General features: G+C 42.0%; 1 protein-coding gene across 22 annotated transcripts in view; it reads left to right on the forward strand.

Moving 5' to 3' along the window:
• GPHN (gephyrin) overlaps positions 1 to 24,901 on the forward strand; it is a 590,200-nt gene that overhangs the window by 482,397 nt on the left and 82,902 nt on the right. For all 22 annotated transcript variants that reach the window (XM_073348373.1, XM_073348352.1, XM_073348355.1 and 19 more), the window contains 2 exons: positions 7,037 to 7,174; positions 22,252 to 22,344. In XM_073348373.1, the coding sequence (XP_073204474.1) occupies positions 7,037 to 7,174; positions 22,252 to 22,344 (231 nt within the window). The remainder of the gene's footprint in view (positions 1 to 7,036; positions 7,175 to 22,251; positions 22,345 to 24,901) is intronic.

Genomic DNA, 24,901 nt, shown 5'->3' on the forward strand with positions numbered 1-24,901 from the left:
ACCCCACTTCGCAAGCATTACTGCCCCGCTGATGGAGCTCTTGACCGAGGACAGCCCCCGCCGGGCGCATTGATCCAATGAATGCGAGGCGGCCTTTCGAACTATCGAAAAACGGCTGTGTAGCAATCCAGTACTCTTCAGCCCTGACTTCCATCGTGACTTCATCGTTCAGACTGATGCCTCAGGAGTAGGGCTTGGGGCAGTCCTCTCACAGGAGGTGGACAGGGAGGAACACCCTATTGTTTACCTCAGTCGGAAGCTGTTCCCCAGAGAATGGAACTACTCCATCATGGAGAAAGAGGCCTTAGCAGTTAAGTGGGCAGTCGATGCCCTGCGCTAATACGTCCGCGGAGCCCCCTTTACACTGGTTACAGACCATGCACCCCTGAAGTGGCTTAATAAGGAGGACAGTAATGCCAGACTGATGCGGTGGTATCTAGCTCTGCAGCCCTATGCCTTCACGATTCACCATCGGGCAGGAAGGGACAACGCCAGTGCAGACTTTCTATCCCGCCTCAGAGAGGGTGAGGACGCCAGCTCCGATGGTCGGGAGCTGGATTTGAGGGGTGGGGTATGTGGGGAGCCAGGGTGACTTCCCTCTGAACAATAGGGTAAAGAGCCATCCTCTCAGCCTGAGTGGGCGGGCCCAGACCAAGCATACTCCAATCCCCAGAAGGGGAGGGGTGGAACAGGAAGTGCAAAGGGCAGGGCCCTTTGCCCAGTGAGGGCAGCACCAGAGAGGGAGACAGACAAAGGCTGCTGGCTGTTCCCTCCAGACCCTGCTGCCAACCCAGGGGAGGCCCTGGGCCAGGAGAAACCTGACTTGGAGGAAGGACTGAGGCGAGCAGGACTGCCAACTGCCGAGTACCCGGAGGAACTGGAGGGGCCAGGCTGTAACCCAAGCCTGACACAGGGGGAGCTGGAGCTGCCAACAGCTGAATACCCGGACGAGCTGGAGGGACTGGAGAGGCCCGCTTGAGAGACCGGGTAGGAAGTAGCCCAGGGGCAGAACTGCACAGTGTGGTGGGCGTATGTGATCAGCGTGGCGCGGATGGTTCCCCGCTGACCCAGCGGCGGGACCCTCTCGTCCCGCCACTGTCAGGGCCCTGGGCTGGAACGCAGTGGAGTTGGGTGGGCCTGCATTCCTCTACCCCAGCCAACCCGCTTTGGGTAGCAAAATCCCGAACACCACTGACTCGTGCCAGCACTCCCCTGCCTCAGGGGCACGCTACGGACTCTGGCCGCCACACTTTCTCCGCTAATTCCCCAGTGACCGAAAGGGGTGACTAAGGCCTGCCAGTGGGACAGTAGCTCTCCATCACCCCCTAGAGGCTCGGTGGACCGATTGAAACCTGTTACAACTCCAAATAAAAAAACATTAAGAGGGCCAAAAAATATGCCACAATAGGTGAACAGGGTAAGAGAGGCGATTAAAGGCAAAAAGGCATCTTTTAAAAATTGGAAGTCAAATCTTACTGAGGAAAATGGACAGGAACATGAACTCTGGCAAGTCAAGAATAATAATAGATTTAAGCAGGTCAAAAAAGAATTTTAAGAGCAACTCGCAAAAGATATACAAAATAGCAACATTTTTTTAAGTACATCTGAAGCAGGAAGCCAGCCAAACTATCAGTGGGGCCACTGAGGGTTGTGGTGGTAAAGGAGCACTCAAGGAAGACAAGGCCGTTGCAGAGAAGCTAAATGAATTCTTTGCATCAGTCTTCACTGCAGAGGATGTGAGGGAGAATCCCACGCCCAAGCCAGTCTTTTTAGGTGACACATCTGAGGAACTGTCCCAGATTGAGGTATTAACATAGGAGGTTTTTGAACAAATCAGTACATTAAATAGTAATAAGTCACCAGAATAAGATGTTCTGAAGGAACTCAAATAAGAAATTGCAGAATTATTAATTCTGGTATGTAAACTGTCACTTAAATTATCCTCTATACCAGATGACTTGAGGATAGCTAATGTAATGCCAATTTTTTTAAAAGGTTGCAGAGATGATCCTGGCAGTTACAGGCCAATAAGCCTAACTTCAGTACTAGGTAATTTGGTTGAATCTATAGTGAAAAATGGATTTATCAGACACATAAATGAACACAATTTTTTGGGGAGAGAGCCAACACTGCTTTAATAAAGGGAAATCATGCCTCACCAACCTGTTAAAATTCTTTGGGGGGGGGGTTGTCAAAAAACATGTGGACAAGGGTGATCCAGTGGATATAGCGTACTTGGATTTTCAGAAGGCCTTTGACAAGGTCCCTTATCAAAGGCTCTTAAGCAAAGTAAGCTGTCATGGAATAAGAGAGAAGATCCTCTCTATCAGTAACTGGTTAAAAGACAGGAAACAAAGGGGATGAATAAATGTTCAGTTTTCAGAATGGAGAGTGGTGGATAGCTGGGTCCCCCAAGGATCTGTACTGAGACCAGTGCTGTTCAGCAAATTCATAAATGATCTGGAAAAAAGGGGTAAACAGTGAGGTGGAAAAGATTGCAGACAATATAAAATTACTCAGGATAGTTAATTCCAAAGAAGACAGCAAAGAGTTATAAAGGGATCTCACAAAACTGGCTGACTAGGCAAGAAAATGGCAGATGAAATTCAATGTAGGTAAATACAAAGTGATGTACATTGGAAAACATAATCCCAGCACTACATACAAAATGATGGGGTCTAAATTAGCTGTTACCATTCAAGAAAAAGATCTTAGTCATTGTAGATAGTTCTCTGAAAACATCTGCTCAATGTGTATCAGCAGTCAAAAAGCTAACAATATTAGGTACAATTAAGAAGAGGATAGATAGTAAGACAGAAAATATCATCATGTCACTGTATCAATCCCTGGTATGCCCACACCTTAAAAACTGCCTGCAGTTCTGGTCGCTCCATGTCAAAAAAGATACATTAGAACTGGAAAAGGTACAGAGAAGGGCAACAAAAATGATTAGGGGTGTGGAACAGCTTCCATGTGAGGAGGAATTAAAAAGAGTGGGACTGTTCAGCTTGGAAAAGAGATGAATAAGGGGGGGATATGATCGAAGTCTATAAAATCATGACTGGTGTGGAGAAAGTGAATAAGGAAGTGTTATTTACTCTTTCACATAATGCAAAAACTAGGGATTACCCAATGAAATTAATAGGCAGCAGGTTTAAAACAAACAAAAGGAAGTACTCTTCACACAATGCAAAGTCAATCTATGGAACTCATTACTAAGGGATGTTGTTAAGGCCAAAGGTGTAACTGTGTTCAAAAAAGAATTAGGTATGTTCATGGAGGATCGGTCTATCAAAGGCTAATAGCCAAGATTGTCAGGGATGCAACCCCATGCCCTGGGTGTCCCTAAGCCTCTGACTGCCAGAAGCTGGGACTGGACAACAGAGGATGGATCACTCAGTAGCTGCCCTGTTCTGTTCATTCCCTCTGAAGCATCTGGCACCGGCCCCTGTCAGGCTACATGCATCATTGGTCTGATCCAGTATGGGCATTCTTATATTCTTCTGACCTGTACCCACATGACTGGGATAGAGATTTCACTATGATACGGTACATAATGTCATCATGCTACATCTTGTTTGAAATGTTTAATCATATGACATTTCAGTTCTGTTATCATATGTGCAATATGTAAATAGAAACATTGAAATCATGACCCCTTAAAAAACACACACACAATGAAAAGCCAGTGTGTCCCCAGCGGTAGGTATACTAGGAGACATGAAGTCCAAAGACATATATGCAACTAGATCTGGAAACTCTTTACACAAGATTGCAAAGTCATTCTGCTTATAAAATTTATTTTGTATGGGTGAGCTATCAAATGCTGGATTTTCTAGGAAAAACAGCTTAAGCACAAGCTACTTCTAGATATTCCAAAAAGTTTATGAGTAACGCTGGAGCAGCAAGTTGAAAAGTCAAAAGTATACTGAAAGTTCCTGATAGTCACAGCCTGACATCATCAACAGGAGACCTGTATTCATTTAAAATAATTTTAAAAAAATTAAAGTAGCTGTGAAAATATTTTACTGCTCCTGGTTGTTGTTTTTAATCCTGGGCATATTGGTGTGAACCACAGTAAAAAGGTTGAGTAGTTCCAGGCAATGTCCTCATAAAGATTTATATGCATGTCTTAGAGCAACTTTTGACTAACCAGTTGATGTTCTCTTTTAATGGATTTCTATTTCGTGATGCAGTAGCAGCTGGTGTTCCAGCAGCCTAATGGTAGTGGAATAGAGGGAAATTGCTGCGTTGCATTTCCCTTTTGATGTCACTGCCAGGACAGTTCTTTCTTAGTGTTCCCATTCACATTTCTCAGTTTTCCTTTGCAAAAGAGTGCAGTCTTATACAGTCCACTTAAACCTGTTAGCATGTGCAGTATGGCGTCCCCCAGGGCTGCAGGAGCTCTGTCATCCTTTTAACCAATGTTTCTTTTAATGGCAATTACACACTAAAGGATTTTCTGAATCTGAAGTAGTCTTTCTCTCTTTAAACTCCTTCCCTTTCAGAGTTGTCAGCCTCTTGGGGGTGGTAAATAATAGATATCCCTTTGAAAAGAAGACAAAAGGTAAACTGGAAAATGTAGATATTACTTGTGGAAACTTAATTCCTATGCTATTCTGAGCCAAGCACATAAGGAGTCAGAAGGAATTGCGGGCTTTTGCCTGTTTATAAAAAATGACATTGACTTTGGTTTAGTAATAAGATTTGATTGCTTCTGTGTAGCTTTTGAGAGGCTGCTATGCCACTAGGTAATCATCAGCGATAGAAATTAGTTCATAAATAATGACCTACATAACTCATGTGAGTGAGGATGTGTTGACATTGAAGGAAGTTTTGTGCACTCAGTCATTACTGTACTGACTCAGCATCATCCTCCTTAGAGCAACAGCAGTTTTTGGCAGTTGCTTATAAAGTATTTTTACAGCAGACCACAATGGAAATATCCTCTCTTGTTTAAAATAACCTTTTTAAAAGAACTGAAGATACATAAAGCAACAAATAGGGAGCTTGGTAGCCAGAGAGACACCAGAGATAAAATAAGGCATTTTTAAAAATACCTAATCTGTGTTACTGATAACACATTATTGCAAGGGAAATTGTTTTAAAAATCAAATTTACTTTTCAGTATTTATGCTACAGCTTTTGGTTTTTAAACCTATTTTAGGAAGTATGGAATGAAGAGAAGGCAGGTGGGAGCAAGTTAATAGGAGGAAGGGAGGGGATGGGAGACACTGAGGAGGGAAAGTGAGATGGGAGAGGAAGGAGGGAGGAAAGGATGGAGAGGAGCATAGAGGACAAGGAGATTGAAGCTGACAACAGAGTGACTGAGGCAACAGGGAGATGGAGCAAATGGCCACCCGGCAAAAAGTAAGACAGTTCTGAGTGGAAAAAAACAGTCTGGTAAGATCACTCATCACCGGCAAGTAGGAGTTTGGGAGGACATGGGAGGGGGAAGGCATGAGAGCTCCAGGTGGGCCTCTCTCCCTGCCACTGTGCTGCCAACAGTACTCCCAGGCAAGTCCTCAGAGTGTGCCTTCTTTTTTTTCCTCCTATTTTTCCCTTCTGCCTGAAGAGGAAGGTTGCACTTGAGCTCTGGTGCCCCTGTAGCAGAGGATGCCTCCAGTTTTCTCCACATTTAGGTCCAAGCCTGGAGGCAGCAGAGGAGCCCAAACGGGGCCATACACCACTGCCCCACTCCTGCAGCCACTGCTGCCTCTAATTCCTACTGTGAAGAGGAGTCTCTCTCTTTAGTGACTATGGATTCATTCGTAAGTTCTTTGGGGGACCCGTCACACTTTGTATTACAGTAATTAAACCTGGAAGTTACAAATGCGTGGATCACTGTGGCCTGGTCTGTGTCTGACAAGATGAGAAGTAACCATCTGGCAAGCCAAAGGTGGAAGAAAGTGTTTTTGCTGCTGTTATTACTTGCTGTCTAGAATTAAAAAGAGTCCAGGAGGACTTCTTGGTTGCATACCATTTTAATGATGGTAGGACAGACACCTTCTTTTGAGGATGAGGGAACAGTATTGACTGGTGCTTCAGGGTATCTCCCTCTACCCATTAGCATCACCTGTGTCATCTCTGGATTTAATTTAGCCAGCTGTTCCTCATTCAGCCACTGATCTCATTTAAGCATTAGGATCACTTGGAAAGAGGTGTGATTTGAATTTAAGATTAAGTAGATGTATACTTCAGTATCATCTGCATATTGGCATTTAAAGCTGTAGTTTATGACAGTCTCTCCAAGGATTTTAACATATAGAATGAGAGAGGAGGAAAGAAAAGAAACATGTAGAACTCCTCCACAGATGAGGGCCCTGACTCCCGAAGAGCAGTTACCCATCACAACATTCTGGGGGAAGTCTGTTCAGGAGAAACAGAACCATCTGAGGGGGTTGCCACTGCCCCTACCTTGCTCCCAGAGGTGAATCAGCCTCACATCATGATCCATGGTGTCAAATATAGCACCATCTTTTGAAGATATGTAATAGCGATGTACTGTTCTCTTGTCATCATTACATCTCCCAAAGCATTTTTCATAAGAGCAGGGATATTAACCATTGTAATCATTTTCAGTTTTGAAAAATATATTTTGTTTCCCTAAATTTGCTCTGCAATTTTAGTTAATTTCAGAGCTTATGCTTTAAGGCTTCCGCTGGACATCTAAAGGGATTTTTGTTTGTCCCTCAGTGTATTCTGGTGGGTTTTTTAGTCTCCTTTCTCTGAAGCATTAGAGATGGCCACAGCTGGATATTGGATGCTGGATAGTGTATTGGTGGCTGTGATATACAGGAGGTCCAACTAGATGATCTGGTGGTCCCTGCTGGCCTTAACTCTGTGACTTTAAGGATACAGCTTTCACTTCCTAGCCATAAATGCTGTGAACTTGAAGCTATTCCTCTATGTCGTTTGTAAAACACTATGTTATTCTTCTGAATGAAAGTTGTTGAATATATGTAAGTCATCCTGTCAGCATTCCAAGGCAGTGCCATGGAATATTTTCTAAACTGGATGCTCTCCCTCTCTGCAGGTCACAGTGCCGTCGACATTACCAAGGTGGCCAGAAGACATCGCATGTCACCATTCCCATTGACATCTATGGACAAAGCCTTCATCACAGTTCTGGAGATGACCCCAGTGCTCGGAACAGAAATCATCAATTACCGAGGTACTTTACATTTAGTTGGACTCTTTTTTCTTTTAAATTAGGGCTAGAGAATATTACTTCCCATTTGCTTAAATTGATTAAAATAAAGGGACTTCTAGTAATTTTTGGGAGGTGCTTGGGACAGGGACAACACTCTATCCTCCTCCAGTGGAATTAGTTTTAGAAAGTGAAGTGCGAAGATCAGGCCTCTCTTTACCAAATCGGAAGGGTGTGCATTGGGCTCAGTGCTTCTTCCTGAAGGAACTATGATGTTCCTATGACTGGAATCCATTGATAACAAAGAGTCCTAGTTTCAGAACACCTGTTTAAAATGGTTGAATTCTGTTTCTGTCCATGAAAGAAAAGAATAATATATCCCATCTGCGAAGGATAATAGGAACATTTCTGTTGCAGTTTTGAACTAGAATTGATGTCAGGACCTAAACATTTAATTCACAGAGATGGGTTCAACTACTGAAGAGTGTTCAACATAATTGATGCTGTTCCCTTCATAAGAGCTGGTGTCCACATTTTACCTACTTGAATTCAGGGCTTTATTTTTTTCTCATAGAAATTTTTCTTAAAATGAAATCAGTACTTGTGAAAAGTGACAGATAGTCCTAGACGCAGTATAAAAAAAATTGCTGAGAACAGATTACAGCTTCTAGGTCTTATCTGAACAATTCCAGTGAAGTAAAAAAATAAATCTTCTGTTGGAAAGAGCAACAGGAAAATTTTAAAAATGTCAGTTGTCTAAGGGAGCAAGGGTGGATTTAACAGGGGGCAACTGGACCCTCTCTCTGTTGAATCCTTTTGGCCTCTGCTCTCACCTTGTGGGACTCATAAAACCTTTTCCAATCTAAAAGCTCAAGGGGTTGCAGAGGTTCAGTCACTGCAATTATTTGTTCTAACCTGCTCTTTTCTACACCCATGTCTCCAGCTCCTCCTCTCAGCCTACCTCTCCAGCTCCTGTTTGGCTCAGAGGCCACTCCAGCACTCTCTTCCTTTTCTCTTAATCAAGCAACTCCACCCTGGTCTCTGCCCTGCCCTGCCCCTAACACTTGACCGCTCTCTACTAGTGCTCCTGTCTCCCTTCACATCTTGGCTGCTGCTCCACTTCCACTTTATTGAAACTCATGATGATCCCAGTTGTTGGGAAACCACACACACACATCCCAGATCATTTGCCAACTGGGCCTTTATCTTAAATTCATATCTCCAAATTGGCTGGCCAGAGTGTTCATTCACTGGGATTCTGCCGGGCAGAGAGAGGCTTCAACCTAGGAATACATTAAGGTATGGGATATCAGAGAATCATAGAATATCAGGGTTGGAAGGGACCTCAGGAGGTCATATAGTCCAACCCCCTGCTCAAAGCAGGACCAATCCCCAACTAAATCAACCACTCAGAACTGTCCTTGATACCTGAAATTCACATGTTAGGGCAAAAGCAGCCTTTTGACAGAGGATATATCAAGGCCATAGAGCTTAAGCTAACTGATATATCCAGAAGCCTGTAAGGGACCAAAGTTGTACCACTAAAATAAATGTTAAAACTCCCTTTGACTGTAATGGGAGCAAGATTGGACCAGAAGGACAGACTCCTTAGAATCGAACCTATATGCTGGCCTGGAGCCTTTTGAAGGCACCTGCCTCAAAGCGGTTATTTGACCCTGTTTCCAAAGTGTGGCCTTACATCTTTGTCCAACAGAGAAGATTTAATGCCAGAAGACATTATGGTTCAGCATATTGGTTCAGACCTGAAGTCTGTTCATCAGCACAAAGCAGTCCTTTGACAGAAGAAACATCAAGGCAATGGAACTTGAAGTAAGTGGCATCAGAGCAGAGCTGCAACACAGACCCAAAGTTCGGTTTGCAGGAATTGATACTGTAATATCTCTGTGCTCACAACATTTATACTGTTCTGTGTGAGACAGGTACTGTTGGCCCAGTACCATTCTTCAATGCTTGTGTTTGGAAACAGCAAGCTGTTATATGCTGAACAATAGACTGGTATCAAGTTTGGCTGCTTAAAACGTGGTAACCAAGACACTGAACTGCTGCTAAATTTCCTTGGTTTAGAACCACTTCATAAAGCAGAACCCTCAATCCTCAGACACTTCAAAACAGCAGTCATGACTCAGACCCTGTTTGTCTCGTGCACGCACAGTCATCCTATGGAACAAAGCCATCTGTGCTTGCCTGCACAAAAGCAATTAGCTTTCACAGAATCATAGAACTGGAAGGGACCTCGAGAGGTCATCAAGTCCAGTCCCCTGTACTTGTGGCAGGACTAAGTATTATGTAGACCATTCCTGACAGGTGTTTGTCTCACCCACTCTTAAAAATCTCTAATGATGGAGGTTCCACAACCTCCCTAGGCAATTTATTCCAGGCATAACCACCCGACAGCTAGGAATTTTTTCCTAATCTCCAACCTAAACCTCCTTGGCTGCCATTTAAGCCCATTGCTTCTTGTCCTATCCTCAGAGGTTAAAAAAAAACAATTTTTCTTCCTCCTCCTTGTAACAACTTTTTACATACTTGAAAACTGTTGTCATGTCCCCTATCAGTCTTCTCTTTTCTAGACAAACCCAATTTTTTCAATCTTCCCTCATAGGTCATTTTGTCTAGACCTTTAATCATTTTTGTCACTCTTCTCTGGACTCTCTCCAATTTGTCCACATTCTTCCTGAAATGTGGCCTCCAGAACTGGACAATACTCCAGTTGAAGCCTAATCAGTGCAGAGTAGATCAGAAGAATTACTTCTTGTGTCTTGCTCACAACACTCCAGAAGGATGTTTACTTTTTTTGCAACAGCTTTACACTGTTGACTCATATTTAGCTTGTGGTCCACCATGACCCCCAGATCCCTTTCAGCAGTACTCCTTCCTACGTGGTCATTTCCCCTTTGATACATGCCACCTCAAATAGCAGTTGCAAGTCGAGTCAATGTTTTGTTCCCATATGGGAACAATTGCACTTACCCAAATAAGGCTATTGGTCTTTGGAAGAATTTGAACCAAGGAGTGTCAACCATGGATTACCCTTTGGTGTTTCATGGTCAAATCAATGCCCCATAGCTTAGGGCAGCAGTTCCCTGGATATGGGGCATGATCACTTTGAGGTTTTAAAGGACTAGCCAGAGCCATGGAACAGTGACAGGGTAGATTTCCCCTAAGCTGCCCTTGTTATAAGGTGGGGATGGAGGCGAGTTTGGTTGGTTTTATTTTCTAGAAGGGCCGATCAGCTTAGAAATGTTTGAGAAATTCTGGCTTAGGGGATGTCATCTTATTACTCCTTAATATAAGGTAAACAGCTTCAGTGGATTGACATGCTTCAAGTATGTGGTCTGTACACAGAGCTACCCCTTGTAGCACAATAGCAGTGAACCAATAAGTTAGGTTTGAATGAAGTATTAACCAGTGCACGTTGTTCATGGAGAGATCACAGAAAACATTTCCAACCTAGACTTGTAGGTGTTGAGCCAAGAAATTTAAGCACACATTGAAAGATGTAGTTTGTCCAAAACTGTGACTTGATCAGTGAAGGACAGTCTCATACTGAGTTATATCAACACAGATCTTCAATTGGTCTCAAATACATGGCATTCATTAAAAGCCTCTCATTGTTACCAAAAGTCCAAGGCACCAGGCTTCTGCCAGGGTGAGTACATAGTCCTGGATTCTTGTCCACCAAACAAATCAGGAACGGAGTCATAGATTAGTGAAGCCTTTCATCCTTAAGCTCTGACTGTGCATAGCTGATTTCTTGGTGTTGCACACCTTTGTATTGCAAAGTGTCATCCTGGCCTACTCTGAGATAGCAATACCTAGACTTCATTATCATGTTTTGCTCAACTGCCTTTTAAAACAGGTACTAGCTGATCATAATTCATAGATAAACTTTCCCACATTTTCATGTGATAGTAAATCATTCATCTTTTATATTGTTGGAGCATTAACTGAATAAATCTAAAGACTTTTCAGTGATCACAACTGTCTTGTTTTGAGAAACTACATAGTCTCCTTTCTTACAGTATTACAATTAGGATTGTCAAGCAATTAAAAAAATTAATTGCGATTAATTGCATGATTAATCGCACTGTTAAACAATAATAGAATATGATTTATTCAAATACTTTTGGATGCTTTCTACCTTTTCAAATATATTGATTTCAGTTACAACACAGAATACAAAGTGTACAGTACTCACTTTATATTTAATTTTGATTACAATTATTTGCACTGAAAACCCCCCAAAAGAAATAGTATTTTTCAATTCACCTAATACAAGTACTGTAGTGAAATCTCTTTATCATGAAAGTTGAACTTACAAATGTAGAATTATGTTAAAAAAAGTTTGCATTCAAAAATAAAACAATGTAAAATTTTAGAGCCTGCAACTCCACTCAGTCCTACTTCTTGTTTACAATGTCACCTGAAAGTGAGAACAGGCATTCTCATGGCACTATTGTAACTGGCATTGCAAGCTATTTACATGCCAGATGCACTAAAGATTCATATGTCCCTTCATGCTTCAAACATCATTCCAGGGGACATGCACCCATGCTGATGACGGGTTCTGCTTGATAACAATCCAAACCAGTGCGGACCGATGCATGTTCATTATCATCATCTGACTCAGATGCCACCAGCAGAAGGTTGATTTTCTTTTTTGGTGGTTTGGGTTCTGTAATTCTGCATTGGAGTGTTGCTCTTTTAAGACTTCTGAAAGCATGCTCCACACCTCATCCCTCTCAGATTTTGGAAGGCACTTCAGATTCTTAAACCTTGTGTCAAGTGCTGTAGCTATCTTTAGAAATCTCACATTTATATCTTCTTTGCATTTTGTCAAAATCTGCAGTGAAAGTGTTCTTAAAATAAACAACATGTGCTGAGTCATCATCTGAGACTGCTATAACATGAAATATATGGCAGAATACAGGTAAAACAGAGCAGGGGACATACAATTCTCCCCCCAAGGAGTTCAGTCACAAATTTAATTAATGCATTATTAACAAGCGTAATCAGCATGGAAGCATGTCCTATAGAATGGTGGCCAAAGCATGAAGGGGCATACAAATGTTTAGCATATCAGGCACATAAATACCTTACAATGCTGGCTACAAAAGTGCCATGCAAATGTCTGTTCACACTTTCTGGTGACATTGTAAACAAGAAGAGGGAAGCATTATCTCCTGTGAATGTAAACAAACTTGTCTTAGCGATTGGCTGAACAAGAAGTAGGACTGAGTGGACTTGTAGGCTCTGAGGCTTTATGTTGTTTTGTTTTTGAGTGCAGTTATGTAACAAAAAAATCTACATTTGTATGTTACACTTTCACGACAAAGATTGCATTACAGTACTTGTCTGAGATGAATTGAAAAATATTATTTCTTTTGTTTATCATATTTACAGTGCAAATATTTGTAATAAAAATATACACTTTGATTTCAAATACAACACAGAATACAATATATATGAAAATGTAGAAAAATATCCAAAATATTTAATAAATTTTAATTGGTATTCTGTTTAACAGTGTGATTAAAACTGTGATTAATCATGATTAATTTTTTAATCACGATTAATTTTTTTTAGTTAATCGTGTGAGTTAACTGTGATGAATCGTCAGCCCTAATTATAATGGTTGTCTACGTACAATAAAGTAGATCAGCTGTGTGTAAAAACTATCCTTTTTCCTTCAAAAGTACCAGCCTGGTAAAGTATTGGAATTCATTGCTTTTTTGTTGGCACATTCACCTACTAGGTAGTGACTGCTGTTGAAAATCTTCATGGACTTTCTCACTAGATGGAAACTTTCTATCCTGTTTAATTATCTATACATCAGTGAGCTTATTCCGCTTGTTACATGATTGTATACCCACATATGAGTTCTCATTCCTATCATCTATTGATATTTGAACTGAACAGGACTCAGTTGTCTATCTTTCTCTAACCATGAAGACTTCAGATGTGCTGCTTTTTCACTGCTAAAGGCTCCCAAGTTCCTACTGACACCTTAGAGAATACCTCAACTGTTTCTGAGTGCAGATTAGGGCTTCAGACCCTTTCCTCCAAGGTTGTAGGCCTGTGCAGTGTGGTTTGAGGTCCTCTCATCAGCCTCACTCCTTTCTGCTTCACCTTCCTGATTTTTCTGTTAAAAAATGACTAGTGTGGTAAATAATGTATTTCTCAGGTTTATGTTATGGAGCTGCTGCTCACACTACTTCTTTACTGCTGTAGAATGGAAAGTCTGCTATCTTCCTTGAACTTTGGGAACATACATTCATTATAACATCCCAGGAACACATTTTGGCGCCCATAAGCTCTTTTGAGCTATTGCCTTGTAACCAACTGGACCACTGTCAGGAGCAGCCCTAGCCATTTTGCTGACCAAGGCAGAAGGAAAAAAGGCCAGCCAATTAGCAAAGCTGACAATGAGACTGGAGCAAAAAAACCCCAAACCTACAGCGGCCTGCCCTGCTTGGCTGTCCCTAGAACTGGCCATGAATGCTTTATGGCATAGTAGAATAATGGTGGCCTGCTTGAAAACGTTAGAAAGAATCTAACAAATCATTTTAGAGTACAGCCTTTTCAAGATTTTAATTACCTTTCAGTTTTCACATTTGATGTACATTGCCCAGGATTCATGTTAATACTGGTCCTTGATTTCCTTTATCTGGTTGCTTCTTGATCACTATTTTCTTATCATATACAGTATATCATTTGAGGATTCTCATTATTGTACTAGAGTTCTTCGGTACATAATGGGAGTTGATGTTAGTGTCACTGGCAATATTATTTCCCCAAGATATGCAACAAGATCTTAGACTTTGATCTCTTGGTGTGACCTTTATGTCGCAAGTGTTTAATGATTTCCATAACAAGATTACAAAATCAAACATACATATAATTTTCCTGTACATTTGCTAGAATTAGATTAATTTATAAGAATGCTTTCTGTTTACATTAATTAATATTTAAATCTTCATTTATTTAGGCTGATATACCTGTTCTTCAGGAAGGGAGTTCAACTGTAGTCCTAGAGCTTTGAATTCTGACCTGTTCCGCAGTAAGGGAGTGTCTCTTTTAAAATGTAATACTACTGAGCTCTTGGAATTCACCTTGCATGTCAGACAAGTGGAATTTTTAAAGTTCAAGAACTATAGTTGATTTTATAAATAAAGTGCATACACTCGTACAAACATCAAAGCAAAAGAGGAGAAAACAAATCTAATTGATTTGCATTCCTAAATATATCTCAGAATACACAGTAATGGTGCTAAGTGTGTTGCTACATACAGACATTTGGCATCAGTCGGGCTCTTGCCCTTATTCTGAAGACCAGCTTGAAATCCACATATCTCTCCATTGTGTTCCCTAATTGTGTTCCCCTTTTCAAGCATTTCAACCCTAACTTTATTCTTGACTAAATTGTTTCCCTTTGCTCAGTAATGATCATTGTACACAGATTTCAGCTATGAAGCGTTCATCCAAGATAGAGACCAAAAAAAGAACATGGCTTAGAAAGAAACTGGACATCTATAAACTGAATTTATGGAATATCATGATGTCTGAGTTGAAGCTGAAGTAAAACTGTTCATGCGATGTATTACTGAGTGGTTCCAGCTTGAGCTGACTCAGCCATGTATAGTGCAAAGCCCTAAAAAGCTGAAATGAGGATAGTTTGAAACCAAAACATTGGCTCCCCTATGATAAGGCGATACTCATGTACTGCATCCCAGAATCCTGAGCTGCCACGTTAGGATTAATTCTGGAAAGGCCTGACTAGTCCATGACTGCAGCCCTTTGCATTGTGGACTACTGAGTCTTCATGACCAAATTTCAGGAAGAAATGGGAGAAACCCTCCAATCTGGTCAATTCTCTTCTCCAAGAGAAATGCAGAAAGCTTCAAAAAGATAATCCACAATTGGGTAGACACAGTTCAGCATCAAGCTCAGGTCCTTTTATGTGCAGATTCAGTGACAAGGACTGCTGCCTTAGGGTTGCATTGCCACAGGTCAGCCTGGTTGCAGGCATCCAGATGCAACCAAGAGGTCTAGTTAGAGATCAAGAATCTGTTTTACAGTAGAGAGCACTCGTTTGGGGAGCAAGTAAATGTGTTTTTACAGAAAGGAAAGGGGGGAAAAGTCCATGCTATATTCTCTCAGACCTCACACCGTGGGCCTCTCCTTCAAGGGAGGGAAGGATAAAGCTCTACTTCAAAAGATGGCTTTCAGATTGATGAGTGATTTTAAGATTACTCAGTACCTTCCTGCACAAGTCACTTGGCCTCAACAACATCAAAACCAAAATTATCCTAAGCCCTCTTTCACCAACCAGAAAACAAAGAGATCTTTAGCAATGTTCCCTCTAATTTTTTACATCCATGTGTGGAATAAATTTTATATGCACCAATATGGAGGTGATGTGTCGCGGGGGTGGGGCTGAGGGGTTCGGAGTGTGGGAGGGGGCTCAGAACTGGGGCAGAGGGTTGGATTGTGGGGGGGTGAGGGCTCTGGGGTGGGGCCAGGAATGAGGGGTTTGGGCTGCATGAGGGAGCTTAGGGTGCAGGGGGTGAGGGCTCCAGCTGGGGGTGAGGACTCTGGGGTGGAGCCGGGGATGAGGGGTTCAGGGTGCAGGAGGGGGCTCAGGGCTGGGGCAGAGGGTTAGGATGCGGGGGGATGAGGGCTCCAGCTGGGGGTGCGGGCTACGGGGTGGGGCCAGGGATGAGGGGTTTGGGGTACAGGTTGCCATGGGGCTGCGGCAGGGAGAGAGGACTCTCCCCAGCCGTCTCTCGCCACAGCAGCCCGGGGCCGGGGGAGAGCACCTCTCCCTGCCAGGGCAGCTCTGGGGCCATGGGGGAGAGGCACCTTTCCCTGGCTGCTGCTGCTCCAGGGCTGGGGCCGGGGGAGAGGCACCTTGATAGCCTGCTGAGTGGCTGCGCAGCTTAGAGGGAATGTAGATCCTTAGCATATAGGATAGCCTGTCGCTACCAATATTTTGCATGGTTCTTCATGGCAGAGGCCAATTGGCAGCCTTTTACCCCAATGGCCTCTGATACCTTGGATACGTAGTTCCTGAGCATTGTTCAATGGGGATATAAGATCAGGTTTTCAGGAAGCCAGGTAGCAAAGGTCCTGTCAATGCTAAGGAGAAACAAAGGTTTGATGATCATAATATCCTCAGACTCACTCAGATAGATTTGGTTCACAACTCAGTAGTGGATGGCCAAAGCCAGTCCACCCAAGTTGAGAGGATGGCTTCAACCTCAGAACCAGGGCCCTTTGCTCCATCCAATACAGGAGCCCTGTAACTTCTGTCTGAGCCGATGTCTTGTGTTCTTTTATCTTGAAATCCCAGACAGACCTAAAATGGAAAAGGGTTGCAAATTGGTTCAGTCAAGCCCAGAGTGACCCCTTCACTTGATCCCCTCCAAAACTCCTTGACTATTTTCTTCAACCACCTAAATTTACATAAAGACTACATTTTTCAGCTATTCTAGCCTATCACAAACTAAGTGAAGGTGAACCACTCTGTATGCAGTCCCTTGTCAGTTAGGTCCATGTAGTGATTTCAAAAAACAATAATATTAAAATACCCCTTGTGGTGTGGGATATAGATTTCATTCTGACAAAGCTGAAAAAAATCTCATTTTGAACCACTTTGTTCCTGGGATCTGAAATTTCATACATGGAAGTTTATTTTCCTTTTGTCAATTACTTTAACTCAATATGTGAGAGCTATATACCAAGCTTTATGAAAATAAGGCAGTGCTGTTGATTCAACCAAGTTCTCTCCCCAGGACAACATTGTGGTTCCATAAAAATAAGACAAACTTTTATCTCATGTCCACATCACACAGTGGACCCTTGTCAGCAAAAAGTTCTTAGGGGTTTCTCTGAAGTGGAGTAGACTGAAACCCTTTGAAAATCCATCTAACTCTTTGTTTCTGTTGGAACTAGATCTCTGAGCTATACTATTACCAAGAGGATTGTGTCTAAATGGATATTCAAGTGGATTTCTTTTTGTGATGATCTGGCTGACCAGTAGCTAGAAAGCCATGTTAAGGCTCAGTCAGTGGGAAAAAAAGCTATCTCTGCTGCTTATTCCAGAGATGTGTCCATAGCAGACATCTGTAAAACAGAGACCTGGGCCTTTTCTCTCCACACTAAGCATTATTGACAGGAAAATCCATTTCAGACTCTTCATTATCCAGAAGTTGTTGTCAAGGTAAAGAAAGCCAAACATTCTCACCTCAATGAAGTCTTATTTCAGATTGTCCCTTTATTTTAAGTTGGCCTATTTTCGTGTGAAAAAAAATTTCCCCCAACATCTCTGCTTCCTTTTGCAAGCATGAGCATTTTGGTCTGCTTGGACATTTAGGAGGTATCTTAGTCCAATTTTCTCCATATATATTTTTTAAAAAACCCTTTTTCTTCTCACTGTTGGCAATGGCCTTGCTGTTGATGCTCATTGCAGCTTTAACTGTTTTTGCTTTGGGGACTTCCCTCAAACTTTTTATTCCACGAGTTGGAATCCTGACAGACAGTTTGCTTAGAGATGGGGAAATTGACTGTAATTCTGCTTCTTTGAAGAAGATCATTGCTATAGTGTTCACTAACCCAGCCACCTACCTTCACGGTTTGAGAATTATATACTTTTAGTGTTTCTCTGTTCACACCTAATTTATTTATTACTCAGACATATTTTCTAATGTTTTAATCATTGTTAATTAGCTTATTTTAGCTTTGCCTTCTGCATAACTGCAGAAAAACACTGAACTGTTGAGGAGGGAAACTGTTTATAACCATCGGAATGGATAGTGCATGCTGTCCATTAGGGGGCCTGGCTCACAACTTTATCCCACTAACACTGCCCTGGGGCATCAAAATTCTTAACACATGTGCAAGTTTTACTTGCACTAAGAAAATAAGACACAAAACTAAGACTCCTATTACAGTGATATTTTCAGAGAAACAAAATTTACAGGCCTTTTCTGTTAACACCAAAAAGCTGTTATCATAAGGAAGGGGAGTCTGAAGACGCAGAAGACATTTCAGAACTTTTGTTTTTAAAAATCAAAATTAGTCATAAACAATGGGGTGAAAAAGATTTTTAGACTTCCAAGATGAAAGTGCAAAAAAAAAAAAGTAAAAAATTGTATTTGAGAGTGTCCTTATTTTTTTGAATTAAATACCCAAACCTTCACCAAACATTGACTGTTTCTCTTTCCTTAATGAAATGCTTTCTAGCTGCTGGCTGTCCATTTGTTCACCCCAAATAGCACATGGCAGGATGCCAGGAACATACTGTCCACCATCTCTCTCTAACTGGTGTGATTTTTGCATGCAGGCAAGAAATAAAATGAAGATAGCTTACCTGCTAAAATTAGAAGCATTACATTTGCATTGGATTTGTGCGTGTATGAAGAGAGGGGGCATTCACTATTTCTCTGAAAGCTGATTTCTCAGCTATAATTAAAATGTTGTGTGTTGTATTCTCCCCTGCACTGCAATTACTCAAGCTTGTGAGTAAGCTTTCTAATAAAAAGAAGTTACTTCCACATAAGATAATGTGGAGACTATTAATGGGTATCAACAGTGCCTTTCTAGCTGCTATAGTGAAGAATATATCAGCATTTACATGCTAATTCCTACTATAAAAGCAGAAGTTCTAAAATGCACCATAAATATTCACTCCAGGCTGAAAATTGATGTGTTGGGTATCAGTATGGGAGCAAATACATAAATTATATATATTTACAATACAACTCCATTTAACTGAAGTCCAGTTCACCAGTATTCACACACATCAAGGTTTAGTTAACTTGTAATTTTGAAAAGCTTGGCCTGCTGCTGTGCAAAACTAACTTCACATGCACTTTCCCATTTCCCCTTCAAATATCTCACACACAGTCTCTCTCTTTCTCTTTCTCCTCTTAACCAAAAATCACATGCATACTCCTGTCTTCCTTAAAAAGAAATACACATACATACACACAGTCTTGTCCGTGGCTCTCACTTGGTTCCGCCACTAAATTCACACATCTACAACTACCCACATTGCCAAAGTTTTTCCCAACAAAATCACACACATGCTAAGAGTCCCCCTCACGTACAGGACAGCACCCTCTGCAATTTGACACACACACAAACACACACGGCCTCCATTCTTAGATGAGTCTTCCCCTCCCCAACTCAGACTACTAGCACCCAATCCCCCACCCTCTTGGTAACTCCTCACCCCATACTCCCCCCACTCTCACATACGTTGAACTTCCTTCCTGTCTCTCCCTCTCCCACTCTTTTTTCAGAGTTACCTGACTATGGAGTAGCTCTAAGCAGCCTCCCCAATTGTCCACATTGCCTCCAGCAGCAGAAGAATAAGCTTTTCAGAAGCCAGAGCTTCTTTCTCCTCTGCTGCTTTTGCAAAAGCAGACACAGAACATGAGCCAGGGTTGGGGGCTAACTAGTTTAAGCTGGGGGACACGTCAGGCTGAATTAAGGCTATTCAGGGTCTTAAGCATATCCCACATGGGGGACTTCCTGTACTCTGGCCCCATCCCACATTATGGCTGTGCCTCCCTCCCCATTTAAGGTGGTAGAAACTGGGGCTTCTGTTCCCCTGGCTGCTAAGAAGTATGGCAGTGTCTGTGGTTCCCGTCATCCTTGTTTCCAAAGCACCAAATGGAGAGCGCTTGGGTCCTCCTCACTCCTTCCTCCTTCTGGGTCACCTCCTCTCAAAGGATCCCCTACTCAAGAGAGGTGGCAGGGTCTTCTGCCCTCTTCACATGGCTAACTGGAGCAGAGGTATTCCCTGCCCTGAAGAGTTTACAATCTAAGTATAAGACTAGATACAACAGAAGGGAGATCACAAAGAAAGGATGAAACAATACCATCACCTCTACTGCCAACATGGGGAGGGAAAAATATGAAAACAACCCTAATCCATCTTTAAAAATTAGTTTACTCTAAACTGGAATCACAAACGCTAAAATGCACTAATCATAACTGTATGATTATTCCATGGTCTCACTAGGGCCAGAGTTAAAATTGTTTTGAGTGCCTTAATTATGCATTTCCGTACCTTAACGTGTTTGGATTTCTTTTAAGTGTAAGCCTAACTCTGAGTTTCCTGAGTTTGTAATGTTTGATTTTTGTATAATCAGAACATTCCTGTAATTATTTTCTACTCCTAAATTACTGATGCATACTCTTTAAACTCTGTTTTAATGTAATTGTTATCTTTATATATATTTTCCGAATTTGGAAGTACATATCAGTAACCTTACCTAATATATTCAAAAACAACAATAGGTTAGTTATGTTTGCAAAGAAGAAAAGATGTGAAGAAAAGATGATATGCTGCCGAACACATCCATTAAAAAAATATTAAAAATTATGTCAAGATCACAAGCTAAGTTTACATAAACAACCCAGACACCAATCTTCTCTATCTCTCTCTCTCTCTCTCTCTCTCACACACACACACACACACACAACTAGCACCTAAGCAATTTTAACTGTGTCCTTGTAACAAAATTCAATTAGCAATTCAAGAGTACCTGAAAAATCTGTCTGTCCCTCCATTCAGCTAAAGTTTCTTATAATGCCCATGAACATCCAAACAACGGACATCCAAACAACCATATTTTCTTACTGAGCAAAACAATTCCATCTACCTCTAATAAGACAAATATTATCATAGGCCATGTCTAACTTTGGTTGAGTCAACTTCCCAGCATGCAATTGTCTCCATCCCATAATGTCATCTATATCCAGCTACAGGCAACTACTCTATTCCCAACCTCTATTATCACTGGCAATGTTGAAATACCTGTAGTGATCCTGGGGGACCTAGGCTACTCCTGGCTCCTCTGGCTCATGAAACTGTACACTAGCCACTTCAGCAGCACTACGGAAAAATTCAACTACTGGCTCAGCAGGTGCAGAATGACAGTTGAATTCACTTTTGGTAGATTGAAGGGACACTAGTGTTATTTACTCACAAAATTGGATATCAGTGGAAAAAATATACCCGATGGTTACAGCTGCCTGCTGTGTCCTGCAAAATATCTGTGAAGCAAAGGGGGGAAAGTTTCCACAGAGGTGGAACAGCTGTCTTCCGAGTTTGAACAGCCAGACACAAGGACTCTTAGAAGAGCTGAGTGCACAGCTATATGGCTCAGGGAGGCTTTGAAAGATCACTTTAACAGTGAGCCACAGTAATGCATTGTGGTGTACTGCATTGTACCTGGTCCTGCTGATTTGGGGTCTGCTAGGAATTGTGTGGTGTTTGCTGTACATCTGTGAATAACATTATCGATGCGCCTATCAATATTGTGTGCTTGCTTTACATTTATGATTATTACATTGCATCAGGATCCCACTAGGGGCAGTCAGGGCCAAGGGGCGAAGCAGCTAGGTATGCTCACCAAGCTGGACAATCAGCAAAAGGCATTTCAAAAATGTATGGGGCTTTAAAGGGGTAGGGGGTCTTCTGGTCTCCATGAGCCCCAGGCAGAGTAGTGAGTGTTGGGCATTGTGGAGCAGTGGATGGGGGACTCATGGAGTTGACATAAGTAACATAGTATCTACATTCATGCTGCAGTGATCTCAGTACATCAGTGTGGCTCACTGGGAAGGTTGGGAAGGTTGGTGTTACTGCGGTAATGGGGCACTTACATCAGTGGGAGACAAATTTAAGTGTAGACATATGCACAACTAGGTTGATGCAAGGCAGCTTATGTCAACCTAACTTTGTGGTGTAGAACAGGCCATAGCCTGTATCTCAGCTGACTGCTCTGGTTCTGGATACTGTACATCCAAATCCAATGCCAACAAGCTTGTCCTAACCAGAAATGCAGGTTCACTGAACCACATCTTTCATCCCTCCTTCCAGGCTGCATCTCTCCATTTATTTCCCTATTGGTTTGGAGAGAAATCAAAAGCTTGACAGACCTGATTACGAGATGTGTCACATACCCATGAATTTCATCCATCGGAGCACACTGCTGTCACCGTCTATTCCCTTTGAATACATTCACTGACATGGAACATGGTCTTTTTTTTTCTTTCTTCCCTTTTAGATGGAATGGGCCGAGTTCTTGCTCAAGATGTTTATGCAAAAGACAACCTACCCCCCTTCCCAGCATCAGTAAAAGATGGATACGCTGTCAGAGGTAAATGCTTTAACTCTAGGCATTCAGTGCATCTTTTGCAGCATTACCCCAGATTGTTAGTACACCTGCTTGTTCCATCACAGTCCGAAGCACTTCTTTCTTGGATATAACTATTGTTATACACAGGGCTTTGCAGCGGAGCCCAGAGCTGGAGCGCAGAGCAGCTCCAGAGCAGTGAATCTGCAGGTTTTTGCCTGGAGCTGGAGCAGAGCCGGAGCACTGCTCCAAAGCCCTGGTTATACATTTTATTTGTAGATATCTAGATCATTACTGAAATCACGGCTGTGTAAAATTCAGCCACTTCAAAGGAAGACTGCAGTGATTAGTTCTAATTCTTTAAATGAGAGGCGCAGGGTGAGGGGGAGTGAAAATGCATATTTACAGAGCCATGTTTAGTAAAACCTTTCAGTGTTTTACTCTCTATATCTGTGCTTGGGTCTGGTAAACCTTTCAATGAAAGTTGCCATTTTGCTGCCACTTCCCAGCAGGAAGTCTGGCCTCATGATATAGTTGAGACCCAGGAAATGCAGTTCTTGTATGAGACAGACATGAGAATTTCAAAGGTTTCCTTTTTTTATATATATATAATTTTTATTATTAAGAGTATGAGCTTTCGTGAGCTACAGCTCACTTCATCGATGAAGTGAGCTGTAGCTCACGAAAGCTCATGCTCAGATAAATTGGTTAGTCTCTAAGGTGCCACAAGTACTCCTTTTCTTTTTGCGAATACAGACTAACACGGCTGTTACTCTGAAACCTGTCATTATTAAGAGTTTTTCCTATGCATCAAATATTTTATCAGACTGTTACAATTCCATTTTACTGTATGTTTATTAATTATTCTTTATTATTACAGTTGATAATTTTCAAAATTGTGTATGGGAATGCACGCTTCTGAGTAATTAGATGTAGCGATTAAAATATTTTTTTTATTACACTGAAAGTTTTCCTAGGAACTTTTCCTGTAAAGACTCCTTAGGGAGTATAACCTAGAGAACAGAGCACTGATCTGGGACTTAGAAGATCTGACTGTGCCATTGGCCTACTGAGTGGCCTTGGGCAAGTCACTTCACCTCTGTGCCTCTGTTTTCCCATCTGTAAAATGGGGATATGAAATCTTAGTGCCTGCTAAAACATTTGAACAGGAACTGATATATTTAAAAATGGTCTGTGATAAACTCAAGTCTGCTAATCTGAAAGTGAACCCAAAGAAATTTTGAATTGTTTCAAAAAGAGAAAACTGAGGCTGCACAGAACTGGCCAACTTCCCAGACACTCACAGATGTGCAGAGTTTTGTAGGGCTCTGCTCCTATTACAGAAGGTTTCTTTGTGAATTTGCCAATATGCAAAACAATTGCATAGGCTTGGTGAGAAAGGGAAACCATTTCAGAGGTCAGCAGAGTGTGATGTAGCATATTTGGAATTGAAAAAGGCTCTTGAGACTGCTTTTGTCTTAGCCTACCCATTATTTTAAAACCCCTTTTATGTTGGAGGGTATTACAACAAATATCTAAGTTCTCCTGAAAGAAATTATTTCATCACCCTAAAGGACCCCCGAGCAGTGATTAAATCTATAGTACATTTTCATCACTCTTTATATGGGAGGAAATTTGTGGTCAGGACAGACCATGCGTCCCTGCAATGGCTGTTTAGATTCAGGAATCCTGAGGGGCTAGTTCCCAGGTGCAGACCTATGATTTCATAGTTGCATGAAGGCCTGGGCACAAGTATGGTAATGCTGATGCTTTCTGGGAGGCTAATTTCCAACATTGTGACTGCGCTCTTTATGATCCAAGACAAACTATAGGGCAGACTTCAGTAAAGGGCAAAAATCCACTGAGTTGATTGAGACAGTTCCCCAAATGTCCCCTGGGCAGGGGTTCCATGGAACAGTCTCATTAGGACCCGCAGGCCTGTCCCAGGCAGCACAGTCGTCTTTATGTATTGAATGGCAGCCATCTATCTCAGAAGGCAATGGTATAGGTGCCAAAGCAGTTCAGTTATTGTATCCTACTGCAGAATTGCAAGTGGCTAAAAAGTCCAATTCTCAAGCAACAGTCCTTGTTGAGTGGGCTTACAGCAGCACATTATCCCTTGCTGACTTAGTGCGGCGTTAGTATACTCCAACACATACCCTCCCCCTCAGATCTTAGGGGACTGGATGTAGATTCCAACTCCCACGTCCCTTCCCAAGAGAAGAAGTTGGCATTCAGGTGTCCCTTCCCTGCTCATTGCTGAACCTGGAGGCATATGACTGAAGGGACAGATATCAACTCATCTATCAGCTTTTTGGGTCTTTCGTCTCATTCAGCCATCTTAGGGAACATGATCCATAACCAGGATGACTGGGTTCCCGAGGAGGTAATAATGAAATGCATCCACTCCCCATTTTACAGTCAGGCCCTTTTTTTCAATAACAGAATAGGCCAATTCCCAGGGAAATAGTTTGCAATTAATATAGAGCACTGGATGTTCCTTCCACTGGACAGAAGCACACAGAGAAGGCAGCAGGAAAGCCCCAGATGCAGCCAGAGAAACACTTGTAGTGTGACCCTG

This window comes from Lepidochelys kempii, chromosome 6 (genome assembly GCF_965140265.1).
Source record: "Lepidochelys kempii isolate rLepKem1 chromosome 6, rLepKem1.hap2, whole genome shotgun sequence".
Classification (NCBI taxonomy): domain Eukaryota; kingdom Metazoa; phylum Chordata; order Testudines; family Cheloniidae; genus Lepidochelys; species Lepidochelys kempii.